This window comes from Lissotriton vulgaris, chromosome 2_1 (assembly GCF_964263255.1).
Source record: "Lissotriton vulgaris chromosome 2_1, aLisVul1.2, whole genome shotgun sequence".
Taxonomy (NCBI): domain Eukaryota; kingdom Metazoa; phylum Chordata; class Amphibia; order Caudata; family Salamandridae; genus Lissotriton; species Lissotriton vulgaris.
In genome coordinates this window covers 2,106,922,478-2,106,947,615 of record NC_141687.1, presented here as the reverse complement: position 1 = coordinate 2,106,947,615, position 25,138 = coordinate 2,106,922,478, and the positions used below count along the sequence as shown (strand labels likewise).

Sequence of the window (25,138 nt, the reverse complement as noted above, 5' to 3'; positions counted from 1 at the left end):
TTGTGGTTTAGCAAACAATTGATTCTGATTTAAAAAAATCCTGCAAGAAAATGGAAAGACAGTTAAGGAATAATTATGACCCCACCATCAAAAGCCAATATAAATTGGCAATTATATTACACCATAGGGAGATGATTCAGGCCCAGGCTAAATATTTTGAAGACTAAGTCAATGAGGCACAGAACAGTTCCAAAGAGCTATTTAAAGTAGTGCGCTCCCACTAATCATGAACTGAATCCCCAGCCGTCATTAGTTGACTCCCACATTGACACTAATGATAATTGGAGCACCAATTTAGGAAAGGGTCTAGACTATTTTAAATCGGTACGGGTGGATGACCTCACTTCTACCCTACTAAAAATTAAGTCTGGCTCTCCACAAGATCCTATTACGCCGGACATCCTGCTACAGGCAGGCACAAGAGCATAAACATACACAGCAGCCTTGATGTCGCTCTCTGTCCCAAAGCCTGATCCCTAAATCCTGGAAACATGCAATCATAGGGCCACTATTAAAAAAAACACAGCTAGATCCAACAGAACCTGGAAATGATCGCCCCATTTCCTTTTTACCACTGCTAGGCAAAATTGCTGAAAAAAGTGTTAACAAGACTCTATCCCAATATCTAGAAGCCCACCATCGGCTCCGCCATACACAAATGGGATTTCGACCCCATCATAACACGGAGTCAGCCTTGTTGGTAGTAACCGAGGAACTAAAGAAAGTCCTGAATCAGGGGTGCACAGCGGCAATCCTGCTACTGGACCTGAGCGCCGCGTTGGACACGGTAGAGCATTGCACATTGATCAATAGATTAAAGGATGCAGGCATCACGGGCACAGCGATAAAGTGGCTTACCTCATTCCTTGAAGACAGATCCTTCCAACTGATGGAAGAGTAACATCTTTCAGACACCCTCTAACTTTCATGCGGAGTCCCACAAGGCTCAGCATTAAGTCAGACACTTTTTAATGTATATATGCAGCCTTTGGCTGAGATAGTACAAGAATTCGACATGTCCATAGAATCATACGCCGAAAACACGCAAATAGTGCCGTCAGTGACAAATGATTCCCTGTCCATACACAAAAATCTAGGCCTCTGCATGTCAAAGATAGCGAACTGGGTGTGTAAATGCTCCCTGAAACTGAATGGAGACAAAACAGATCTGATGTTCTTAGGAAATCAAACCATACCCAGGAATATCATCAGCTGGCCTATCCAGTTAGGGGAACCCCCAACCCGGCCATAAAAACTTAGGAATCTGACTGGATGAAAATTTAAGTATGGAGACCCAAGCAAAGAAACTATCAGGCAAATGCTTTGGAATACTCAATATGCTCCAGAAAATCTTACCCATCCTACCTTTACCATCCCGCAGAACGGTGGTACGAGCTCTGATTAAGTCGCAGCTGGACTACGTGAATTCACTATATCTTGGAGCACCAAAATGTTATCCATCGGCTACACGTAGTACAAAATGCCGCAACAAGGACCCTAATCCAAGTTCTGAGAAAGGTATCAGCCAAGACTGCCCTGAAGACCCTACATTGGCTCCCAGTTCCGGCAAGGATCACCTTTAATGCAAGCTGTATTACACATAGAGCCATGAACAATAGAGGACCTGCTTTAATAAAACAACTGCTGGGACTTTACATACCAGGCAGGGACCTAAGGTCCTCCTCAGACTTTCTCATGCAGCAAGTCAGATTAAACAGAACTGATGGTTAGGTAGATCCTTCCGACACCTGGCTCCCAAAATTTAGAATTCACTGCCCAAAGATGTACACTTTACTAACTGATGAAGTAGCCTTCAGGAAAAGACTTAAAACATGGCTCTTTCCCTAAAATTCTCCCTGCCGACTTAACCAAAATCACTGATGCCATTTTCTTCTAGTGCTGGGAAGCCTACAGGCAGCTACGCGCTTTATAAATCCCTAAACATAAACATACTTGTGTGTGGAGTCGAGTTAGTGGGAGCCCAGTAGGTTCCCTAATTTCTCTGTAAAACCATGTCGTAAGGCGCCGTCCTCTCATGGTGTGCAGTGTATGCATTACTGCACGGGTGGGTGGCTCTGCATCAGTCCCATCCCACAGTAACCTGAGGGCTCCCAATACATTTACGCCTGGGGTTTAATTGTGAACGGGGCTCAGTGGGGGGGCTGCTCCTAAGCTTGCTTGCTTGCTCGTGTCATGCGTGTTGCATCTATTTGGCGGTTCCTCGTGCTCAGGCTCAGAGGTGGGCGAAACCGATGGGATCCTTTGGGGATGTGGTGATAAGGGTGACCTTGCGTGTGCTGTTGTGTGTTTAAAGTTATGTAATAGCGTCACCCATTGCATAGAGATTTGGCGATTAAGTATGCCCTGGGCTTCCTCATGTCTTAGAGTATCCTGTTCCGATCTTCCCATTTAACTACCGCTCCCACCCAGGCTGCCAGTGGGGGGTTCCTGCTGGGGTTCTCTAGTGCATGGCGATTCCCTTTATTGCTAATAAGAAGGCCAGTGATGCGAAGCGCGTTTTGACTTTGTGGTGTTAGTGATGCTTGAATTTGCCCAGAGCACATGCATCCCAAGTGTCAAGCTCTCTGAGCTCTGTCACTTCACGAAGCATGGTGTGAATTATGTTCCAGTACGTGTGTATTATTATGCAGTCCCCAAACATGTGAAAGAAATTCGCGCTGGGGTCGTGACACCTAAGGCATGCGGATTGTTCGTTTGGGTAGTATCGTTGCAGGTGCTCTGGTGTCAAGTACCCATGGTACAGGATAAAGAATTGTATGTTTTTAAACGGGAATTCCGTGACACTTTATTCAGGTATTCAAGCGCTTGTTCCCACTCCTTATCACATAGCGGACGCTGGAATTCCTCTTCCCATTTGTTCCCAGGGTAGTGAAGGGCACTGTTGGAACTGGGGTCACCAGCTCCCTTAGGGTAGCATGGCACGAGCGGGTAGGCATCCGAAAGCTTATGTGTAAAGCGACCATACAGCACACGCAAACACTGAGTCAGAAACATGGGCACGCAATTAGGGACACCACTCCAGTGAGCTTGTGTAAAAACTCAAGTCAACTTTATTAAGATAGAGCAGGATCAGGGTATTAGGAATTCATCATAAAATTAGCTTCTTAGCTCTCTTTTCTTGGCATTAGACTTCCGTTGAATAAATATTAGATATTCCATAAATAATAAATATTGGATAAATACATTTTTAGTAAAACACATGCCTATGCCTTGCTCCTGGTCAGCACCTGCATCAAATACATTAAGGAGTTACAACAGAAAGCATTTCAATAAATAACAGTAGGTTTCTACTTTTTACTCCCCAAGCAAAGCTGAGCGTTTCAGAACAGCAACATGTAAATAAATCACTGTAGGCTTCTAATAAATATAGCACTACGTGGAAGTAAACATTTCATTAGGAATAAACAACCTCGTGGGTAGGTATAACCTTTTTAGCAGGCAAGCCTGCGCTTAAAAGACTTGGATTAGGCATACACAATCTTTCAGTAAATGTAACACATTCCCTTGGCCGTAGCCTAGATTGACATACCACCTTCTGTGAAGCAGGAGTAAAACATTTCATGAGGCATGAGGAAATCACTGTTTCATTTAACAGGTCTTAAACATAGCTGAGGGCCTAAGCAACTCCCTAAAGTAGTTTCGCCTTAGTATATACCCTTCCCCTAATCAGGGGTTAACTGTAGGCTTCCTTTAGCATCTCATACGGCAGGAGTGAAAAAGAAACAGATCCTTAAACTCAGTAGGCTGAGATAACCCCTTCAACAGTTAGTTAGGAAGACCCACCTCTTAGACACAGGTACTGCACTTCCTTATTCAGGAATAAACCTCTCCTGTAATGGGAGTAACCATTTCCTTATATATCTAGAGGCCTACGGGAACCACTACATTAGGCTGGAGTAAACATGACATGTGGCCCAAGAAACATTTCATTACGTAAGTTTAAGCGCCCCATTACCTAAGGCAACCAGGTAATTACTCTCATTGAGCCAGCATAGGCATTTTCATGTGGCAAGAACAAGCGTTTCATTGGGTAAAATAAACACCTTTCTTTAGGTAAGGATAAACACTTTCTGAGGCAGCTAAAAGCATTCAGATAACACTGCCTTAGGCAGAAGTATACATATCCTACGTTTGGGGGCAGAACATTTTAGTACCTAGCTGCAGGGGTTTCAGGAAACCTGGCACTAGGCAGGATTTAACATGTCATCAAATAGGCATAAACGGGTCATTAGAACCCAGGCCCCATCTTATTAAGCCGGAACAAAACCTTCCATTAAGCCGGTACAAGCATTTCATTAAAGCATTCAATCAACATATCCCTATGCAAGGATTAACATTTGATTCCAACTGGTCACTTTAGCAATAACCTTCTAATTGGCAGACACAAAGTCCTCCCTGAGGGCTTTGCTGACAATCCGGGGCTCTTACCCAGTTCAACGGGGCCAACGGGGCCCAACACAGTCTCCCTCGGGGAAGGGCGAACTCCGGCCTCCTGCCCTCCTCCCCGGGGGGGGGTTTACCTTTTCCTTCGGCTCATTGAGGAGCCCTTGCGCCGGTTCTGGGGTCTGACGGGGAGAGCTCCGGCCCTCTAGTAGGCCTCCCACGTCCTTGGATCGAGGCCCGGCAGATTAGGGATAGCCCGGGGCCTCTGATGCAGCAGTGGAGGCCCCGATCCGCCAAGGAACAGTCTTCTCAGCAAGTAAGTGCCCGCCGCCAACCACAGCGCGGCCGGCAAAGGGGCTTGACACTTGCAGCCAATGGCTGCGCGGCAATGGGCGGGGGTGCGGCCGATGACGCGGCGCACCTCCGTCACGTGAGGTGAGGTCGGGGCTTCACGGCCTGTAAGGCCCAGCGCGACCTGACAGGAATTCCGGCGGCCCTCTCCTGACACCGGGGGCTGCCGTGGAGACTCCCTCTGCTTGGCCTGGGCTGCGGCGGTGATCGCGACACACAGCAATGCTGCGGCGGCCCTCTCCAGGCACCGGGGGCCGCCGAGGACGATGACTGCACTCACAGCAGTCCCACATGGACAACCGGGGCGGCGGTGGTGAGTGGACCCGGCCTGTGCCTCTCCACAGCGCTAAGAAGCAGGATGGCGGCCAAAGCGCCGCAGGGGTCACAACAGGACCGTATGTACAGCGCTTTACAAGGCAATAGGGTTTTTCGAGGCAGCAACCTCCTCCAGTACCTCAGCGCTCCTCATAGGGACAGCAGGAGAGCGCTGGAAAGGCAGGGCTGACATCACATTTCATTTCAAAACACTTTTGCGCAGTCCAGCGCCTGGAGCAGAAATATAGCGCTTGTATGGGTGCCGCAGTTCTAGGGAGACCAGCGCTCCTCCCGGGGCACACAAGAAAGCGCTTGAGGGGCAATACAGCTCGACTCAGTTTTCAGCAGATTAGCAAGGCAGCTCAATCAGGACAGCAATCCAGGCAGATCTAGCGCTTCAGGATTCTAGCGCTTCAGGGCCACTATAGCCTCAAGAATCACAGCGCACTCTGGCAGCATCAGCCGGTTCAGTGCTTCTCACAGGGACACAGTAGATAAGCGCTTGAGGGGCAGTATGACGCTTAGCCAGCAGACAGTTTCTTTAAGTTGGCATCAGGTCAGCCGGTCCAACAGGACAGGACACACATCCGTGTCAAACCAACCAAAGGGATCCCAGGTGGCGTCAGGGGGCGCGGGGAGCGACACAGCGCCAATACCTGGTTGATTTCTTAATAGTTCTGTGGTGATTTTGTTTCTTCTTGGCGCAGCTATTTCTTGCGCCCTTGTTTCTTCCTAGCGCTTTATGTTTCTTGCGCCCTTGTAAGTTTCAGTCTCTTGGTTCCTTGAAGGGGGTTAAGTTGATGGCTGGTGTTAGATCTCCTCAGCCAGTTCCCTTCAAGCAGACCGGGGGTTCCCCTTCCGCCGGGCCAGGTCAGAGGGGCAAATTCAGGACACCTCAACACTTGATAGGCAGCACCTAGGCCCTGTCTCTACCAGTGTCATAGGCCCCTGTCTAGGCCCCACCGCCTAAAGCTCCTGCGTAGGTTCTCCCCCAGGTCGGCGCTCCCTCAGTCTCCACAGAAAGGTTCCCTCCCTTTCCTTTTATAGTGCTAGTTGACAGTTGGTAATGGCAGTTGGTGTCACCTCACCTGTTCCAGAAGATTCCAGGAGGTTCTAGGTGGTTCCACCATTCTACCTATGGGCAGGCTGGCAGGCTAAGATGGATACATTGCCTGAGGGTTCCAGCCAGCCCCTGGCTACTAGAATGCGCCAACGTAGACCACGCTGCAGCAGCGTGGGTCAGTGGCGGCCATGTTAGGGGTAGGAAGTACTAACACTAGTTTTACACTACACAGGCCCTTCTCCACCACACAAGGCCTACACACTTGTTTCAATAGGGGCATTCTAAATTAAAAGGGGATAAAAGGCGAAATATTTTGGGGAAAGGGCCAAGTCTCACAGGCACCATTTCTAAATCACGAATGGCCTTAAATATCCACGCCACTATATGGCGCCCGAGATCCATCTGCAGAATGGTATGGAGGACCAGGTGTGTTGCCTGTTCCCTGTCTATTGTTTGCCAGGTCCTACGGCAATCGGCCACCAGTTGCCCATAAAGAAGGAACTGACCGTTAACCAATTCAGCAAAGGTAAGTAGGTGACCTTCTGTAAAAAGAGAACCTATCTCTGTAGGCGGAGTCTCATATGACATTCGGTGAATTTGTTACATGCAATTACGCGCCACTGTCACTGCCAAGGGGCGATTTGCTCTTGGTCTGGATCCCTGCAGTAACATACGCCTAAGTGCTGGAATGGGCATTGGCCCAGCGGCTGTATTTGTCTCCCCTAGTAAGCGTCCCGCTATTGTACGCATTCTTAACACAATAACCCTATCTGCAGATATATATTGATAGGGTCTTAACTAGGGAGTATCCCAGGGATCCGCTCTAAGCCCCACACTTTTCAATGTATATATAAGGCCACTGTCCAAGGTCATCCAGCCGTTTGGGATTAAAGTAGTCACCTACACGGATGACACTCAGCTTGTGGTATTGGTAAACCATTTGCAGTCTGATCCTTCAAACCTGGAACTCTGCCTGGAAAAGGTTGTGACTTGGATGCAACATGCATTCCTTAAACTTAACGGAGACAAAACTGAAATGATGTTATTGGGCAACTCAGCCATGTTATTCCCCACACTGTCCTGGCCTTCCTGCCTGGGTGCCCCTCCCCAAAGAGCCTTGGTGTGTGGCTGGACAATTCTCTCAAACTTGACCAGCAAGCAGTGGCAGTAGCAGGAGCGTGTCACCGCATCCTCAGAATACTGCGGAAAGTCCTCCACCTACTGCCTATAGAGCCAAGGAGAGTCGTGGTCCAGGCCCTGATTCTTTCGCGCCTGTGCTACTGTAACTCACTGTATTTGGGAGCTCCAAAATCTACTCTGAGGAAGTTTCATGTGGCAAAGAACTGTGCGGCCTGTCTTTTGACAGGCTGTTGTAAAAAGCAGTCGGCTAGGCCCAGTCTGAAAACCTTACACTGGTTGTCGATCGAGGAGAGAATGTCTTCTCCAAGGCCTTATGCACTGCTCACAAGACTCTTATGGGCACTGGCCCCCACATCAACCAGTCTCTGATCACCACGTACCTTCCTAAGAAGTCTCAACGCTCGGCGAATCTAAATTTCACCAGCATCCCTAACATTAATAGGATGAGTAGCGGAGGTCGCTCCTTCTCATACAACATAACCAGACTGTGGAATACGCTCCCTCTTAATCTGCCGCTTAAAATCTCCCACCTTACCTTCCGGAAATGCCTTAAAACCTGGCTATTCCGGAAAAGTAATTGCTAGCCATCTCCCTTCGATCTGTTTTGCCGTTAGCGCTGGGATGCCTTAGGGTAGCAATGCGCTCAATAAATGCTAATTGATGATAATAATAATAATAATAGTGATGAGGACAATCTCTAATTTCCTTTGCAGAAAAGGATTGTTGCAAGATTGTAGGAAGCTGGGTTTCTGTTGTAGTAATCCCCCCCCACTTTTTGCCATATTTCTGATGCACTTTGACTTGATGTGCCCTGGGTCCCTACCAACCAGGTTCCCAGGGCCTGTGTACCATCCCAGAACTGTAAAAAACACAGTTGATGGACAGAATGCAGAACAATGTCTTACATTCACCCCAGTACAAAGAGCTGGGCCTAAATCCATCGTTTTTTGCACTCCACAACACCCTAGGTCAGACAATAGCTATATGCAAATCAGCCTTGACCCTGTGCCTCATGGGAACAGTCCAGCCCGAACTACCAATCCATGTCTTTCCTAGACCGGAATCAAGCATCCAAGGACTGGTTTCTGGCTATCAGCCTTCTTCAGCCTGGATAGCTTGACTCCAGTGATGTGGAGAGCCTGGGACTCACGTCTGAGCATACCCAGCCCACTCGGGGTGAAAATTGCAAAAAACAAAGTTGATGGACAGAATGCAGAACAATGTCTTACATTCACCCCAGTACAAAGATCTGGGCCTAAATCCATCGTTTTTTGCACTCCACAACACCCTAGGTCAGACAATGGCTGTTTGCAAATCAGCCTTGACCCTGTGCCTCATGGGAACAGTCCAGCCTGAACTACCAAGCCATGTCTTTCCTAGACCGGAATCAAGCATCCAAAGACCGGTTTCTGGCTATCAGCCTGGATAACTTGACTCCAGTGATGTGGAGAGCCTGGGACTCACGTCTGAGCAAGAACTGTACCTTTGTACCCTCAATTGGCACCTCTCTGGCCACATGAAAGTCCCTCGAAAAAGGTTCCATGGGTACAAAGGCAGTGTGGCCAGGAAAAGCCTTTAAGGACTGTAGCACATCGTGGCAACCTTGGAGGTCCTGTACCTTAACACACACACACACACACACACATGTGTACACACATACGTACGTACACACGTTTTGGTGCAGAAAGTGAAGAGTCGACATAGCACACATACCTGTGTGTCATGCCTGCTACCCACTGCCTGTGGTATAGGAAAGACACCCCTCTGGCATGAGCAATGTATCCCTTAAGTGTCTACGTCCATTCTTAGACATTGTAAGTGCAGTAAAGCCATAAATAGTATATGCTCTGGGAGTTTGTCACTATAAACACCATAGCACCAAAATGGCTTTACTAAATTCTGGGAAGTTTGGTATCAAAGTTCTCAGCATAATAAACCTACACTGATGCCAATCAGGGATTTATTTTACCATGCACTCAGAGGGTATCTTAAAGATGCCCCCTGAAAAACGACCAGTCTCTGGTAGGTTCCCTGATTGGTAAACACAATTCTGCCACCACAACACATGTTTCTGGACCCCTGGGGTGGGAACCTTCGCTCTCTGAGCCCAGAAACAAAACCTTTCCTGGGCGCAGGTCATCACACCTCCCCCAGGTCAGGAAGAGCCATCTGTGACAGATGCTTCAAAGGCCTTGCTGCCTTTGTAACTTGACCCGCAGCCTCGCCTGCTATCAAGATGCCCCCTTCCTGTCTCCGGTCCTTTTTGTCAGGAAGACAGGCGGAAAACCTTAGCACAGCCCAGAAAGTGTCCCCACTTCTGCCAATCCCACCCCTCAGGTAGGGGAAGCAAGGTGAAGCCAACTCTTCAGTGCCTGCCTATGGGAAGCTGGCTCTGTATATACTATACCAAAATGCGGTATAGTGTTCACGGAATTCAGTGGAACAAAAGTAGATATCGCCTTACACTCTATTTGCGGCGGTCGGCGAGCAGTAAGCCTTTATCACAGGGTAGCATTAAGCATTTGTTGTACACACTCGGGCAAGAAATTATGTAACACACACTCAAAGACTGAACTCAGACCAATTTTTTTGTATCAACAATATTTAGTTATTTTATTTCTAGAACCAAGACAAGCCTGGTGCAGGTAAGTGAAATAATACTTAGCAAAACCTTATGCAGTGATTTACAATTGAATGCAGGTTCAAATGCAGTTGGTTGAATTTCTGGTAAGTCAACAGTTCGAAATTACTTAAGTTACTTTATAGATTACTGTGCACATTACTTTTTAGATTACTTTTTAAGTTACTTTTTCTAATCAGTGCGATATTTCTAGATATCACACAGAGACATTTCTTGGATAAAAGGTAAGTAAATCACTTTTTATATACATTTGCAGTTTTTCAATGTTTCATACAAACCCACGCAGTCAATGCAATACTATGGAAGAAAATTAAGTTAACGGTTTGCAGGTAAGTACTTATTTGTGGGAGCTGGAACCAAGGTTTCCCCAGGGTCGAGGATGCATTCTCAGAACACCCTCAGCGGCACTAGGGCGGCCGGATGCAGAGTGTTCAATGGGGGATAGGAAACCTCCCATTTGTGGCTGCTCACGAGCAAGCTACAAGGTTATGGGAGCAAAGCTCCTGGTGTTGGGCTCAGGGCAAAGGGGGAACCGAGTTAGCACACAAGGTGCACCCACAGCGGCTCAGTGTAGGGTATTGTTTTGGCATCGGGTGTCCAGTTATTTTCAATTGTAGTTGCTGGTTTTGGATTTTAGCTGCAATCTCAGTCCATGAAGTCTTCCAGGAGGAACTAACCGCTGGGCATTGAAGTTGGAGGGCTCTGGGACGTTGCATCTCAGATTCTCTCCTCCATGGTGTAGGGTGGCTGGATGCAGGGGTGTCTTTTTAGGTCAGATTTCACCTTACCGGGCCACTCGCTGTGGGGGGAGGGGGAAGTTGGGGAAGAGGGGTAGGAGGGCTCCATGGGCTCCATGCAGATGCTGCAGGTGATGTCTGAGTCCTGGAGGGGTCAACCCACAATGGACTTAGACTCTGGAGCGCTGGAGGACCTCGCTGGGACCGGTGGGCCACCCGGATTTGGGCCTTAGGCGTCTGGTGCAGTGGAGGTTCCAGGCGTCTGGTGTCCTTCACAGGCTCAGAGTTTGACTTGGGAGTTTTTTTTGAGCAGAGCTGCTGTTCACAAAAGACCTGGTCTTTGTTAAAGGCAATCAGTCCTCCCATGGTTCTGGAGGTTGCTGGCTGCAGAACAAGGCAACTTTTGTTTGCAGACGGGCCGGTAGGGCTGGCACAAAGTCAGTTCTTTTCTGCAGACTGCAAAATGAAATGGTTACCTACCTGTAAGAGTAGTTTTGCAGCTAAATGTTTATGTATGCACATGTGACCCTACCACCACCACAAGAAATGAGGTGATTTTGAACTTTTAGTACTGAGGCAAATGAATGGGAAAGCCAAAAAAATGTAATTGTCAAAAATTATAAATAATCTGAAGATGGCTACCGCACAGGAGTGCTTCCGAGGTATGTCTGACTTCACAGGAGGATGAACATAGCTCCAAATGGTCGACACCCAGCATCAAAAAGAGAACACCAGTCCATTCCAGAGCCATTCACTGGATTGCAGAATAATGCACAGCACATGAATCCAGAAATGCCTTTGTTACAGTACACATGCACAACTGCTTTTCAGTAAAGGAAATATTTGATGATGCCCCTTTTCATTTTATTTTTTTTGTTTTCACATTTTTGAGCCATGCTTAGTGAAAGGATGATGCCCAATCAAACCAGCCTTAAGTTGTATAAATGTTTAATTGAAGCCTTGCAAATGTCACCTATTAATCCACATATGTGTTTGCTGTTCTGATAACTGATTTTGGCTTAATTGAATAAGGTATAGGAGAGTTTGCATTTATGATGATTCTATCCGTTGCAGGCACTTTCCTTTCAGTTACATGCAGCACCAGCTTTTTTTTCTTTCTTCTAAACATGCTATTATTGTATTCTCTTGCTAGCCACACTAGGACCAAAGGTGATTGGTCATGCAACTGTTGCCTGAAGAAGCACATTGCACACTGGCTCTGCATTGTTTGTTTTTGTGTGGAGAGCTTAATTGTTTCTGTTTGGTGCTGCTGCTGCTGCATTTTGAGGCTGTATGTGCAAATCCAGCTTGCATGACAAACCGAAAGGTAAAATCGATATTGATAGTTCATTCAGGTACTGAAAAAATGTTGGGCTGACAATGAAAATGTATATGGGCTGGACTTTAAAACTTTTCCATGCAGTGCAGAGAATATTGCTACCAGCAGCAATTGAGGATGGGAGTAGGGGGGCGGGGGGGGGGCAATCAAGTGTTCACCTTCTGGGTTATAAGAAAGGGTGTCTCTATAGCACATTAATTTGGCAAAGCTAACTTTTCTTGCGGTCTTATTGTTTTAATTATTCCTGTAAGAAGCATTTTGTGGTATTTTTCTCAATTGGAAAACCGGGTCTTACGTTTTACTATGTCATTTTAGGTTTATGAACCATATGAAGCACCATTTGGAGCTCGAAAAGCAGAACAGTGAAAGCTGGGAAAGCCACACGACTTGCCACCACTGTTATAGGCAGTTCCCAACTCCTTTTCAGCTGCAATGTCACATTGAAAGTTCACATACCCTTTATGAATCTACTAGTAAGTTGTGCTGCAATACTGAATGAACCTAAATTATTTTTTTTGCCAACGAAATACTAGGTAACCACAATCTGAATGTGAATGGCAGTGAACTTTCCCCTAAACCGCAAACACGTCAAAAAGACCATGCTGGGATGCTTTATCCACTTGAATGTCCTCGCTTTATCTCTAGTCTCAATTACAAAGTAGGTGGAGCCAGTCTACCTGTAAAACGGGCCATCAATGACTGTCACAATATCGCTGAAAACCCAAGGAAACGTCATTAAACAACGCCACATTGTAAAATACTTATCATTGCCTATTGTTGGTGATGTGGGACTGGGTAGGCAAACATTTCTATTCACTGTCTGGCCCATTGGAGAAATATGATTTTGCAGGATATCAAATATGATCTGCATTTATATCAGGGATGAGGTAGCCAACATGCTAGGCACATTGGAGTTATTGAGTGCTTCTGTAGTTTTTTTATTTTTTTTATTTTTTTAAATAAATCTTTTTACTAAACATACATCGGTTCAAGAGAACATTAGAGGAATCAAACCATCTATGCACTGCAATGACACTGAAGGAATCATGGTACACCATTACATGGAAAGGGAATGTCATGGGGAAAGTTGATCATCATGTTCAATACAGCAAGGTGGCTAACATATTTCTCCCCAATATGTATTCCAAGGGTCCCAAACACTGGACCACTTTTTGGGGCAGCCCCTAGCCAAGTACACAGTCTTTTCCCTGTACATACACCAGTCGAGATCGTTTTCCTAAGCTTCTATTGTGGGTGGTTGAGTTGCTCCCCATAGCTGTGTAATTTTTCATTTCGCAAGCATGAGCCCCAGAGTAGCCCATTGTGTCTAATAACTGTTCAGGTCAGTTGGTCCCCAAATGTTTAGTAAGCATCTTCGCGCCTCCAAGTGGAGACTAACCGAGAGTACCGAATTGATGATGTTGTGTACCCTGCTCTAAAAGGAGCTTATGTAAGGACACTTAAGATTATGTGTATAAATGTTCCTAAGTGCCCACAAAGTCTCCTGCAGTCCCCATTGTCCGCTTTATGTATCAGACGGGGACCTGGATTATACAACCCATGAAGGATTTTGAGCTGCAGTAACCTAAGTCGTGCTGGCATGGTGACCACTCTAGGAGAGGACACTGCCTCTTGCCAGTCCCCATCTTCTAACTCAATCCCATCTCTTATCCATTTCTCCCGCAGTGATTGGAGGGGGACGTTCATGTTGTTTATTAGTTCTTATATGTTAGGGAGATAGCTTTTTCCGGTAGGTGACCGTCTAATATTCTGTCCTTGAGCGGTGATGAGTCAGGAGGAGCAGAGCCCCTTGGTGTATGAGAATGAGGTGCATGAAGCTCCTGTGCATATCTGAAATATTCAGTGTCTGCCAATTCATACTCTCTCTGCAGCTCGACAAATGGCCTGACCTCGCTCTTCCCCCAAACATCTTTGATACGTGAGGTTCCGATGAGGTCCCACCTATCAAACCCTTTTGACCTCCATAGACTGCCAAGCCTCTCAGAGTCCCATAGTGGAGTCGCTAATGTCAACTTGTTACCCCACGCAAGTGCGTTTGTGACGTCATGCCAAATCTGGATGGAGTGTTTTGTGGGGCCTGTTAGGGTGTAACGTTTCGACGATGAGTATCGTGCCTTACCATAGTTCATTCCGGGGAGGAGCCATCTATCCATGGCATAGCCGGGATCATCAGGGCGACTGTAGGTGCCATGATTGATGGCTGCTAGATGAGCTGCCCAATAATATTTTTTGATATCTGGAAGGCTGATGCCCCCATCTTACCAGTTCAGTGTCAGCTTATTGAGTGCTATACAAGGCCTCCCTTCTCATAACATTGCTCTCTGAAGGCCCTCTACTTCCTTGAAGTATTGTGCAGGGACGGGGTCTAAGGGTGTTCTGTAGGGCATAGAGGAATCTGGGCAGTGGCATCACTTTAAACAGGGCGGCCCTACTCAACAGAGAGAGGGGGAGTGATTTCCAATTGGCGATGTCCTAAGCTTCTATTGTGGGTGGTTGAGTTGCTCCCCATAGCTGTGTAATTTTTCATTTCGCAAGCATGAGCCCCAGAGTAGCCCATTGTGTCTAATAACTGTTCAGGTCAGTTGGTCCCCAAATGTTTAGTAAGCATCTTCGCGCCTCCAAGTGGAGACTAACCGAGAGTACCGAATTGATGATGTTGTGTACCCTGCTCTAAAAGGAGCTTATGTAAGGACACTTAAGATTATGTGTATAAATGTTCCTAAGTGCCCACAAAGTCTCCTGCAGTCCCCATTGTCCGCTTTATGTATCAGACGGGGACCTGGATTATACAACCCATGAAGGATTTTGAGCTGCAGTAACCTAAGTCGTGCTGGCATGGTGACCACTCTAGGAGAGGACACTGCCTCTTGCCAGTCCCCATCTTCTAACTCAATCCCATCTCTTATCCATTTCTCCCGCAGTGATTGGAGGGGGACGTTCATGTTGTTTATTAGTTCTTATATGTTAGGGAGATAGCTTTTTCCGGTAGGTGACCGTCTAATATTCTGTCCTTGAGCGGTGATGAGTCAGGAGGAGCAGAGCCCCTTGGTGTATGAGAATGAGGTGCATGAAGCTCCTGTGCATATCTGAAATATTCAGTGTCTGCCAATTCATACTCTCTCTGCAGCTCGACAAATGGCCTGACCTCGCTCTTCCCCCAAACATCTTTGATACGTGAGGTTCCGATGAGGTCCCACCTATCAAACCCTTTTGACCTCCATAGACTGCCAAGCCTCTCAGAGTCCCATAGTGGAGTCGCTAATGTCAACTTGTTACCCCACGCAAGTGCGTTTGTGACGTCATGCCAAATCTGGATGGAGTGTTTTGTGGGGCCTGTTAGGGTGTAACGTTTCGACGATGAGTATCGTGCCTTACCATAGTTCATTCCGGGGAGGAGCCATCTATCCATGGCATAGCCGGGATCATCAGGGCGACTGTAGGTGCCATGATTGATGGCTGCTAGATGAGCTGCCCAATAATATTTTTTGATATCTGGAAGGCTGATGCCCCCATCTTACCAGTTCAGTGTCAGCTTATTGAGTGCTATACAAGGCCTCCCTTCTCATAACATTGCTCTCTGAAGGCCCTCTACTTCCTTGAAGTATTGTGCAGGGACGGGGTCTAAGGGTGTTCTGTAGGGCATAGAGGAATCTGGGCAGTGGCATCACTTTAAACAGGGCGGCCCTACTCAACAGAGAGAGGGGGAGTGATTTCCAATTGGCGATGTCCCTCCTGAGCCTTTGCAAGGGTGGGAGAAGATTTTGGAGTATATTGGAGCGAGGGGTCAAGGGAGACAAAAATCCCCAAATACTTGAAACCAACAGTGGTAATCTGTATTGGCCATTTCCTTGACGGGATGGGTGGGTTCTCTCTAAGAACGTATAGGAGGGATTTACCCCAGTTGATGGTAAAGCAAGAAAATCTGCCAAAGATAGCCAGGATGTCCAGAGCCACGATCAGGGATCTCCTAGGAGTGGCCAAATAGAGCAGTATGTCATCGCATAAAGTGAGATGCGGTCTTCCCAATCGGGGGACCACCTCAACCCTCGTATCATTGGGTCTCTGCGGATCCAGGCCGCAAGTGGTTCCAGGGCGAGGGCAAAGAGAAGTGGCAAGAGTGGGCATCCCTGGCGAATCCCCCGGTTGAGTTGAAACGTGGCTGAAAGTTTATTGTTGACCACAATCTGAGCCAGAGGTTCACTATACAGAAGACTGGATATATTGTGGCCCAAATCCCAGCTTGGTCAACACTGGCCAGCGATAGGACCATTCTATGGTATCAAACGCCATGGTGGCTTCTAGGAATACGATCACAGCTGGCTCTTGGCTGGTAAGCACCCTGCTCACCATGCCATGCACTCTGCGCAAGTTCAGGTCTGTGTTTCTGTGGGGCATGAAGCCGATTGATCCAGGTGGACTGGAGTATAAACCACTTTAACTAGGCGAGTAGCCAAAAGTTTGGCCAAGCTTTTGGGCTCTGTATTTAGGAGGGAATAGGCCTGTATGAGGCAGAGTCATCCCTGGGTTTACCTTCTTTATGAATTGCGACTATAGTGGTAATACTCTGCTCTCTGGGCAATGTCCCACTCTCCCTGGATTCCTCAAACATGGATCTCAAAAATGGTGCCCATTTATCTGGTCTGAGTTTGTACAGCTCAATTGGAAGTCCAATGGGACCAAGGGCCTTCCCGCAGTTTAGGGATCGGATGGCTTGCGCTATCTCATCCATTGTCAGATCGCTGTCCGTATATTGAGGGTCCTCTAATGTAAGTTGGGGAAGCCTAATGTCACGCAATAAGTCTTCAGAGTCCTCTGCGGTGTGTGGGAGACAGTTGTTTAAACAGTACAAAAATGATTGGCAAAGCGATCTACTATTTCTTGTGGCTCTTTAAGCGAGGCGCCTCCAAAGAACCCTAAGCTCCGGAACCAGCCTGGTCGCCCATTCCTTCTTGTCAAGCCACGCTATAAGTTTCCCTGCCATGTCCCCAAGGTCATAGATCCTGTCCATTCGTTCCCTGCCCAGAGCCTTGGCCCTATCCTTCTCTAAGGCCTTGTATTCATGCTGTTTCAGGTTCAGCAAATGGAGCTTCTCTGGCGTCACTCCTGATTCTAACTCGCCCTTCAGTCTGTGAATTTCAGCCTCAATGCCCAAGAGTTCTTTGTGTTCTTTGTAACCAAGGATTACAATCTTAAGAGCTTCCCATAATGACTGGGACGAGGATACAGACCCCTCATTGTCCAAAAAAATAGTGATCTATGGATTCAAGGAGGTCTTTATTGATTTTCGGGTCTCGCAAATACCATGGGTTAATGGGGGCTAGTCTCCCCACTGTGTCCTGATTGAAGATATGCCCTGGCCAGATGCCTGATTTCGTGTATGTAGGAAACTTGTGCTGCGGGGACAAGGCATTAATCCAGACAGGAGAGACTGTGGTGGGTCCCAGACTGGAAGGTGTACTGTGCTTGATCTGGATGATATGTTCTCCACCCATCCACCAACCTCATGGCGTCTAGGAAGTCTAGTAACCAGCGTGAGGAGGGACCCATCTCCCATGTAAAAAACTCTGCATAGTGCCTGTCGCCCTGTAGTTGATTTAAAAGTAGAAAATGTAGGGATGTGACGTACCGCCTCCCTGTTCTACCACCTCCCCACCCCTACCCCCACTTGATGACTATAAAGTTCCCTAAGAGATTCTCGTATCACCGTTCCGGGTGACAGCCATTGAGCGGGAGTAACCCCTTAGATGATCAGCCACCACACACCCTGTTACCTATCCCAGTCTATCACAGGGATGAATCCTCGCAGTAGGGCCTCTGAGTGTGTCTTAGTCGTATCAGCCATGGGGCTGGAGGGCATTGTCTTCTGCAGCAGAATCATCATGGGTGGCACGGTCAGTGCGGAATTCAAGCCAGCCCGCTGCTTCCTCCAGTTGTTCGAAGAACCAGGTTCTTCCCTCCGCTTCCACACGAAGGCGTTCTGGGAATAGCATGGAGTATTTAAGCCCCTTTTCTCTGAGCTTCTGCTTTACAGCGATGAAGGACCGTCTCTGTTTTTGAACTTGTTGTGTAAAGTCCGGAAAGAAAGAGATGTCTACATTCTCGTAGCTGATGGCAGCCCCCTTCATGGCATTTTGGAGAATTACATCCCTGTCCCTGAAGTTTAGCACTCTCGCCAATATCGTTCACGGGGGGGGGGGGGGGGAGGGGGGGGGTTGAGACGCCCTCCGGGTACTATGTGCGCCCTCTCGATAATGAAGAACTTGCTGAGGCCATTAGGTCGTAGGTGCTGCAGAATGAGGTCTATCCACAAAGAGGTCAGGAGACTGCCCTCAGCCTTCTCCGGTACCCCTAAGATGCGTAGGTTATTACAACATAGATGTCCCTCATAATCATCCAGTTTGAGTTCAGTAAATTTGCGAAAAGAGCGAATGTACTGGATTTCCCCTTGTTGTCTGGCCCGGTGTTCTGGCCTCCCCCGGCAGCCCCCGATCCTCCACTGGGGCCGGTGAACTTATCGATCGGCCCCTGCTTGGCGGAGCTCGTGCCACCTCCACCTCTGGTCATTGTCTGGATAGTTGTAATGGGCCTCTCAGTGTCCTGGCAGTCTCTCCTCCCCCGTCGCCCCAGATCAGCCGCCACTCGGGGTAAGGCCCAGGACCTGGGACTCCGCTGGGCGCCTCGCTACACCTGCCCACCACCACAGCGCACGGACACTGTGCCCGCGTCCACAGTCAGCGGCTTCCAGCAGCGTCTAGGGCCCCAAGTAGCAAACGGGGCAGCCGGTCCGGCTCCTCACCTTCACAGGGCTCCTCCGGTATCTCGCGTGCACTGAGCACTCCGTCGCCGCGGGTGGTGAGCACAACCAGGCGCCTGGATCGGGGCTACCGGGCGATGCTGTTCTTCTGGGTCACCCTGGTCGCCCAAGCCATGTACAGCGCTGGGGGGGGGGGCCGGACAGGCGCCGAGACTGCACGGACTGTATCGCCCGCAAGGCGGGAAGACGAGGCGCCCCCAACAATGGCGCGGATTAAAGCTCCGGGCCGACCACCTCACAGGTCCCCACACGGGGCTCGCAGCAGCAGGACGTGCCCCCTCTGTGTTGGTGCGGAGGCACTCGACTCGCTGCCGCACCGTCCTCGGCTGTCTAGGCGGATCCGGCCGATCCCGGGATCCACAGGGCCCTCCGGCAGTGCCCACTCCGTATGGCCCCCAGCTGTGTCCACAAAGCGGCACTTGGCAGGAGAGTTCACTGTCTAAGCTCCGATCTGTAACAAAAGCGCCTCCTGGAGCCCCTCAGGCCCGCCGATGATCCTTTTGCCCGAGGTCCAGCGCCGGCAGTCGGGGTCACACAGAAATCGAGGCCCTGGCGTCACACGCGGCCGGTAGGCCCGGCGGGCTTCACCGCATACAACAACCCTCGCTGGTGATCGGGTGTCTCGGAAGCGCCACCGGAGGGTGCCCCTAAGCTCCAGCAGTCTCTGCCGACGTGTTGATGGCAATTGCGGGTTTGGGGAAGGATAATTTCAAAAGGATAAAGGTCGGGCCGGCGGGAGCTCTACAGAGCCACGTCCGCCATCGTCGCCCTCCAAGCCATGCCCCCAACCTTTAACTTGTTTTAATGACCACCGCACCAAGAGAGTGTTCTTCCATGGTGTGGGGGTTTATTTAAACGCTTTTACTGTCCTGTACCATCAATTTTTCATGGCCATAAGAGAAAGTAAAAATTGGCCATTCGACTGCCCACTCTAAATCGGGCTGGCGGTCAAGTGGCCAAATCTCTGACCGCACTTAATCTGTTAAGCTGTTGAAGAAATATGTCAGTGACAGAAATTGGGTGCTCTTTGTCACTGACCTGCTTTAGGTTCTCCAAACTGTAAACAAAGTGGAGCGGGTACTCCATGACAGAGTACCTTCTTTGCTCCCTTAATAAGCCACTGTATTACAAGTGCTCCAACTTAGTATTGGGCTCCCACCTGTATCATGAGAAATGTTCCATTTCAAGTGAACAACGAGCCTCTGGATGATGCTTGCAACACTTGGCCGTTACATAAAAAAAAGGACATTTTTAATGCTGTACGTCGCAATACATTCCTACTTTTTCTCCAAGGGAGAAAGAACTTAAACATCCTCAAATTGGTTCTCTCCACCACCATGGAGTACTGTCCGTTCCGTTACTGATTTGCAAGAATGGCCTCCACAGTGGCCACTTGTCACTCCTACATGGGCCCCATAGCATCTTGATTTCTTTTATAAAGACGTGTTTACAATTAGTATATTGAAATCAATGTATGAAATATTCAACTAATCATTTTCCTGTTTTTTGTTTTCAGCAATATGTAAAATTTGTGAATTATCTTATGATAATGAGCAAGTTTTGTTACAACACATGAAGGATAATCACAAGCCAGGTGAAATGCCATATGTTTGCCAGGTACTCACAAGTAATCCATTTAAGCAATTTTACTTGTGCAACTTAATTTCAGTTAATGTATCAGTGTTTTTTAATATTTTTTTTATTAGGTGTGTAGCTACAGGTCGTCATTATTCTCGGATGTAGAAAGCCACTTTAGAACAGTTCATGAAAATACAAAAGCCTTGCTTTGCCCCTTCTGCCTCAAAGTTGTCAGAATTGGAACACCGTATATGCAGCATTACATGAAACATCAGGTGAGTTGGTGGTTTGTCTGCAAGTTTAGTAGTAAAGGAAATATGTCTTTATGTTAAGAGCTATTTCATTACAGAAAGCAAAGCTGCTCTTTATAATTATAACTCCAGAACAGTTCTATATTGGGTTCCGAAAGAGAAACTTAGTCTGATTATTTGTGAAGTATTACATAAATGTATATTAACCCTTAAAAGTGTACGTTTGTGTTTGTGTGTGTTTATGTATGTATGTATGCATTTATGTATGTATGTATGTGTATATATATATATCTATCAAAACCAAGAGAGTCCCCAAAGAAAAAGGTCACACGGGAAGGGTTTCCACACACCATCAACGGCAGTTGCCAGCACCACAGCAAGCGCAGCGTTCGTATTGCAGAATGGCAAATGTTTCAAGCCGTAGCCCTTGATCACCGGCCTGCAATTGACACAAAGAGGCATCCATTAAACAAGGAACTTTTATTTGCTGATAACAGTCCCGCCCCAGTGGGCGTGAGCAGGCATGGCATCATGGTAAATGTAGTCAATCTGCTAAGTACCTAACGTTCCAAATATAACCCAGTGGCTTGGGTGCCTCATAGTGTCACAATGTTAGTCCAAGTGGGTGAGCGCTTGCGTGGTAACCGCAGTGTGGCACACCAATTTAATCCAGCGATGAGGCCCCTTCTGCTCCTGAAATGCGCCCGTAATCACGAGCACCAGGATCCGCCGTGATACAGCAGCGGGACCTTTCCGCGGCCGGACGAGCCGCTCAAAATCAAAACCAAGAGAGTCCCCAAAGGAAAGGTCACACGGGAAGGGTTTCCACACACCATCACCACAGTTGCCAGCACCACAGCCAGCGCAGCGTTCGTATTGCAGAATGCCAAACGTTTCAAGCCGTAGCCCTTGATCACCGGCCTGCAATTGACAATATAATTGCCTTTTCTTTAGCTTCTGCAGCAGCCAGTGATTATTGGATAGTATCCAAATTGGCTACTGTTTATCACTGGGTCTTATTACTCACCAAGATTATAGCATCTGTAGAGACTTCTAATCGCAGATTTTGTACTTTTGAATTATCGCCAGGCATCAGACTGCATCAGGATATTTTTCGTGAGCAGTACCTCTGTGCGCCAGTAGGTGGCATCATTCGGATCCTCATGGTGCAGTTGGCATTGTCCGCGTCAGAAATGACTTGTGCGGCACTTATATAGGTACTTCCCCAGCGCACTGACTGCAGTTGTTTTCTATCTGCATAGACTTGGAGAAGAGATACCCCCAGTAACTTTTTGACTGACTTTTTTTTAACCTTTTGTCAAAGACTTTTCAGGTCGAGTCTAGCACGCATACACTGCTCTACGAGACTTGTTGTACTGGAGTATGTAATAGAAGCCCTGCCCACGCTTAGCTCATATTTTTCATTGTTCTTCGTAAATGCTGGCTTCTGATTCATAAATAGGCTTGTTTGTCCTTCCTTAGTACCGCCTTCTCTTAATTTGTAACCTCCCATGTTACATGTTATTTATTCTGTAAACACTATTTTCTTTATTGAGTTTCTCTTGCTAAAGGCATGACTTGCTTTGCTTACATTCAGCGCACCATGCCCGCTTTCTCTTTTCAAGCAGCCGGGACAATGGCGGACACTTCTTTCCAATGCCATAGGTATTGCACATTTTTTTTAATGTTGCTTATGCTAAACCCGTCTTTTTTTGTGCCTCGTGTCACTGCTTCAACCCAAATCTAACTTCTGAGTTTCTTCCCATATCCCTTGTGAATTAAAGTCTTACACCTTCTCTGAGAATTATGAATGGGTATGCTACAGGAAATTATGTTTTACTCTCCTGCAGGAGTTGCCCTAGTTTGTACTGACAATACATACATCAAAGAGCAAACTATACTTTAACTGCAAAGATGTGTCATTTTAACGAATCAATGAAGCGAAAGAAAAAAGGGAAGAGGAAAAAATGTACAGGAAACCTATGTACGACAAAAGCAAATATGAGTTTGTAAAAAATGTATTAACAAATTTCATAAATACTAAAACATATAGAACAATGGCGCTCAACGAGGTACATAAACAATAAAATCAACAATACAGTGTGTAATCAAACAAGTGGCTATGGGAAGGGATTATTCATAAATAGTAAGTTCAGAACAAAACTGAAACAACACAAAACATAAAAAATGTGTCCTTGATTAAATGTGTCCACATATATTTGTCGACAACGTTTCGACTGTTGTAGATATTGACGTCCACATCGGGACACAAAGGCAACTATCAGAGAGTCCAGAACAACTAGATAAGACATAGTTTCAAATGGGACAGAAAATCCAACCAGAGTTTCCGCACTGCATTGTTTGCCATCCAGTGTTTGGCGGAGAAAACGGTTATTCCAAAGTAAAATAATGAAGGTAACCTTCCATATATGGGACACAGTGTCAAATGGGTCCCCACAAGAAGATTGGAAGGACCAACAAGAAATTCAAGGATTTTCAAAAAGCCAATACAATTGGCAGTGAGCGAATCTGCAACTGGTTTCCATCTTTGAAATTCATGACCATGAGATTGTGTCTAAAATTCCGGTATGTGTCCCAAAGAACTCTTTAAACCACCATTAAAGTGTTCTCGCATTTGTGAGAGATTGAGCTATTGGCATTAAAAATAACAATACCTTTTATATATGTGTTGCTCTTCAAAACACAAATAAAAGGCATTGTCATTTACAAAGCTAGTAGCTTAAACACTCACAAATGCGAGACCTGTTTGGCAGGATGTCCGGAAGAAGGCTGGTTTTAAGCCCTGTGGATACAATCATCTGCAGATGTTAGTGATGGATCTACGCTTAGTCAGCCTATGGTATCTTGAGTGCGAACACGACGCTAAGACCTGCATCAGTTGTCTCGGCATGCACCCCAAGGCAATGGAGTGGTCCCTCAAGCTCTTTGCTGCTGGACGTGTGATGCTGTGACCGTCTCTATCCCTGTTAAGAGGAAGGTCTCAATATCAGTTGCTGAGCCTTCGATCTTTGTCAAAGTCATCTGGGCGTTCGGGTGGGACCCACACGAAAAAGAAACGCAGGAGGTCGAAGCCGACTGGCGCCCAATTGAGCCATTCCCTCCTGGCCGAAGCCTGAGTCCTATTCCTATGGGCTAGGACTTTGGGAAGATTGAGAGGGGCACAGGGCTCTTATGAATAGCAGCCCCAAGACCTTAATGAGGACAGCTAGTGTGAGGATTTGGCAGAGGCTAGTGGACTGGACGCTTCCCCCAGAACCTAGCTTGGTTTTTTCTTCTGCGGAGGAGGGAGCCTCAATTGCAATGGTGGTGAGAAGGGCAGCCAAGGTCCCGGACCATACACTAACCTCAGTGGCTGTCAAGGCTAATGTTTTGAATGAGGTGCTTCAACTGGAAGTCACCCCATCTGAACCATTTCTCTTGTTTAATGAAGCCCTCATGCATGTCCTACTCTGGGCCTGGTTCAAGCCCTGCACAGGGGGTCATATGAATAGGAAATTAGCCCACCACAATTGACTTGCCCCAGAGGACCCTAGCTTCCTCACCCATCACCCGAAGAGCTTGGTGGTCCAAGCTTCCACGTTCAAACTAAATGCTGGCGCATTCTCTACCACTCCACTTGACAGAGAATCCAAGCGGCTTTGATACCTTAGTCCGAAAGATGTCTTCTTCCATAAGACTGGTACTTTTGGGCCGATACTGCCACTCACTCTGGGACTCTGTTACAGGAGGCTCACAACATACGCTTCCTAGCTATTCCAGACGCAAGGGACACAGCCGAGTTCACCATACACTGTGGACTACATACGATCGACTCACTGCGCTGAGCATAGTCGTCACCCTTCGGCGCCATGCCTTGTTGAGAACCACTGGCTTTTCTGTAGTTTTCCATGCCTTGCTCAAGGACATGCTCTTTGATGGATTCCATCTCTTCAAAGACCAGGCATACTCTGCTCTGGAGTGCTTCAAGGACAGAAAAGCTTTGGACAGGTCCTTGGGCAATTCCATGGACCCTTGCAGCCCCAGTCCACCTTTCACTCCTTTCGTTACTATGGGACGGGCTTCCAGCCATGTCTCTACCCAGACAACCACCATGGCACGCAAGCCTCCCAGCACCTGCATGGCTGAGGATGCGGCACCAACAGGTCTTGTGGGTCAGGTAGCCAGAGGTAGGGCCAGTCCACTACTCCTCCGTCAGTTGCAGCTTTAAAGCCTCTTTAGTTTGCCCACCAAACATCATGTGCACCCTGTCGGAGGCAGGATCCACTATCACCTGAAATGCCTGAAGTCAATAACATCTGACCCTTTGGTTCTTACGACCTCTCCTTCACGCCTACCCTTCCACCCATGCCACTTTTACTTGCTACATGGTGACGGAGAACCACACTTCCTTACTCCAGCAGCAAGAGGTGACTCTTTTGGCCAATTGAGGCAAAGAGAAGGTGCCAGCATTAGATTTATGTCAT

General features: G+C 47.5%; 1 protein-coding gene across 5 annotated transcripts in view; it reads left to right on the top strand.

Moving 5' to 3' along the window:
* ZNF280D (zinc finger protein 280D) overlaps positions 1-25,138 on the top strand; it is a 761,599-nt gene that overhangs the window by 185,942 nt on the left and 550,519 nt on the right. For all 5 annotated transcript variants that reach the window (XM_086958356.1, XM_086958358.1, XM_086958354.1 and 2 more), the window contains exons 9-11: positions 12,306-12,463; positions 20,342-20,442; positions 20,532-20,678. In XM_086958356.1, coding sequence (XP_086814482.1) covers positions 12,306-12,463; positions 20,342-20,442; positions 20,532-20,678 — 406 coding nt within the window. The remainder of the gene's footprint in view (positions 1-12,305; positions 12,464-20,341; positions 20,443-20,531; positions 20,679-25,138) is intronic.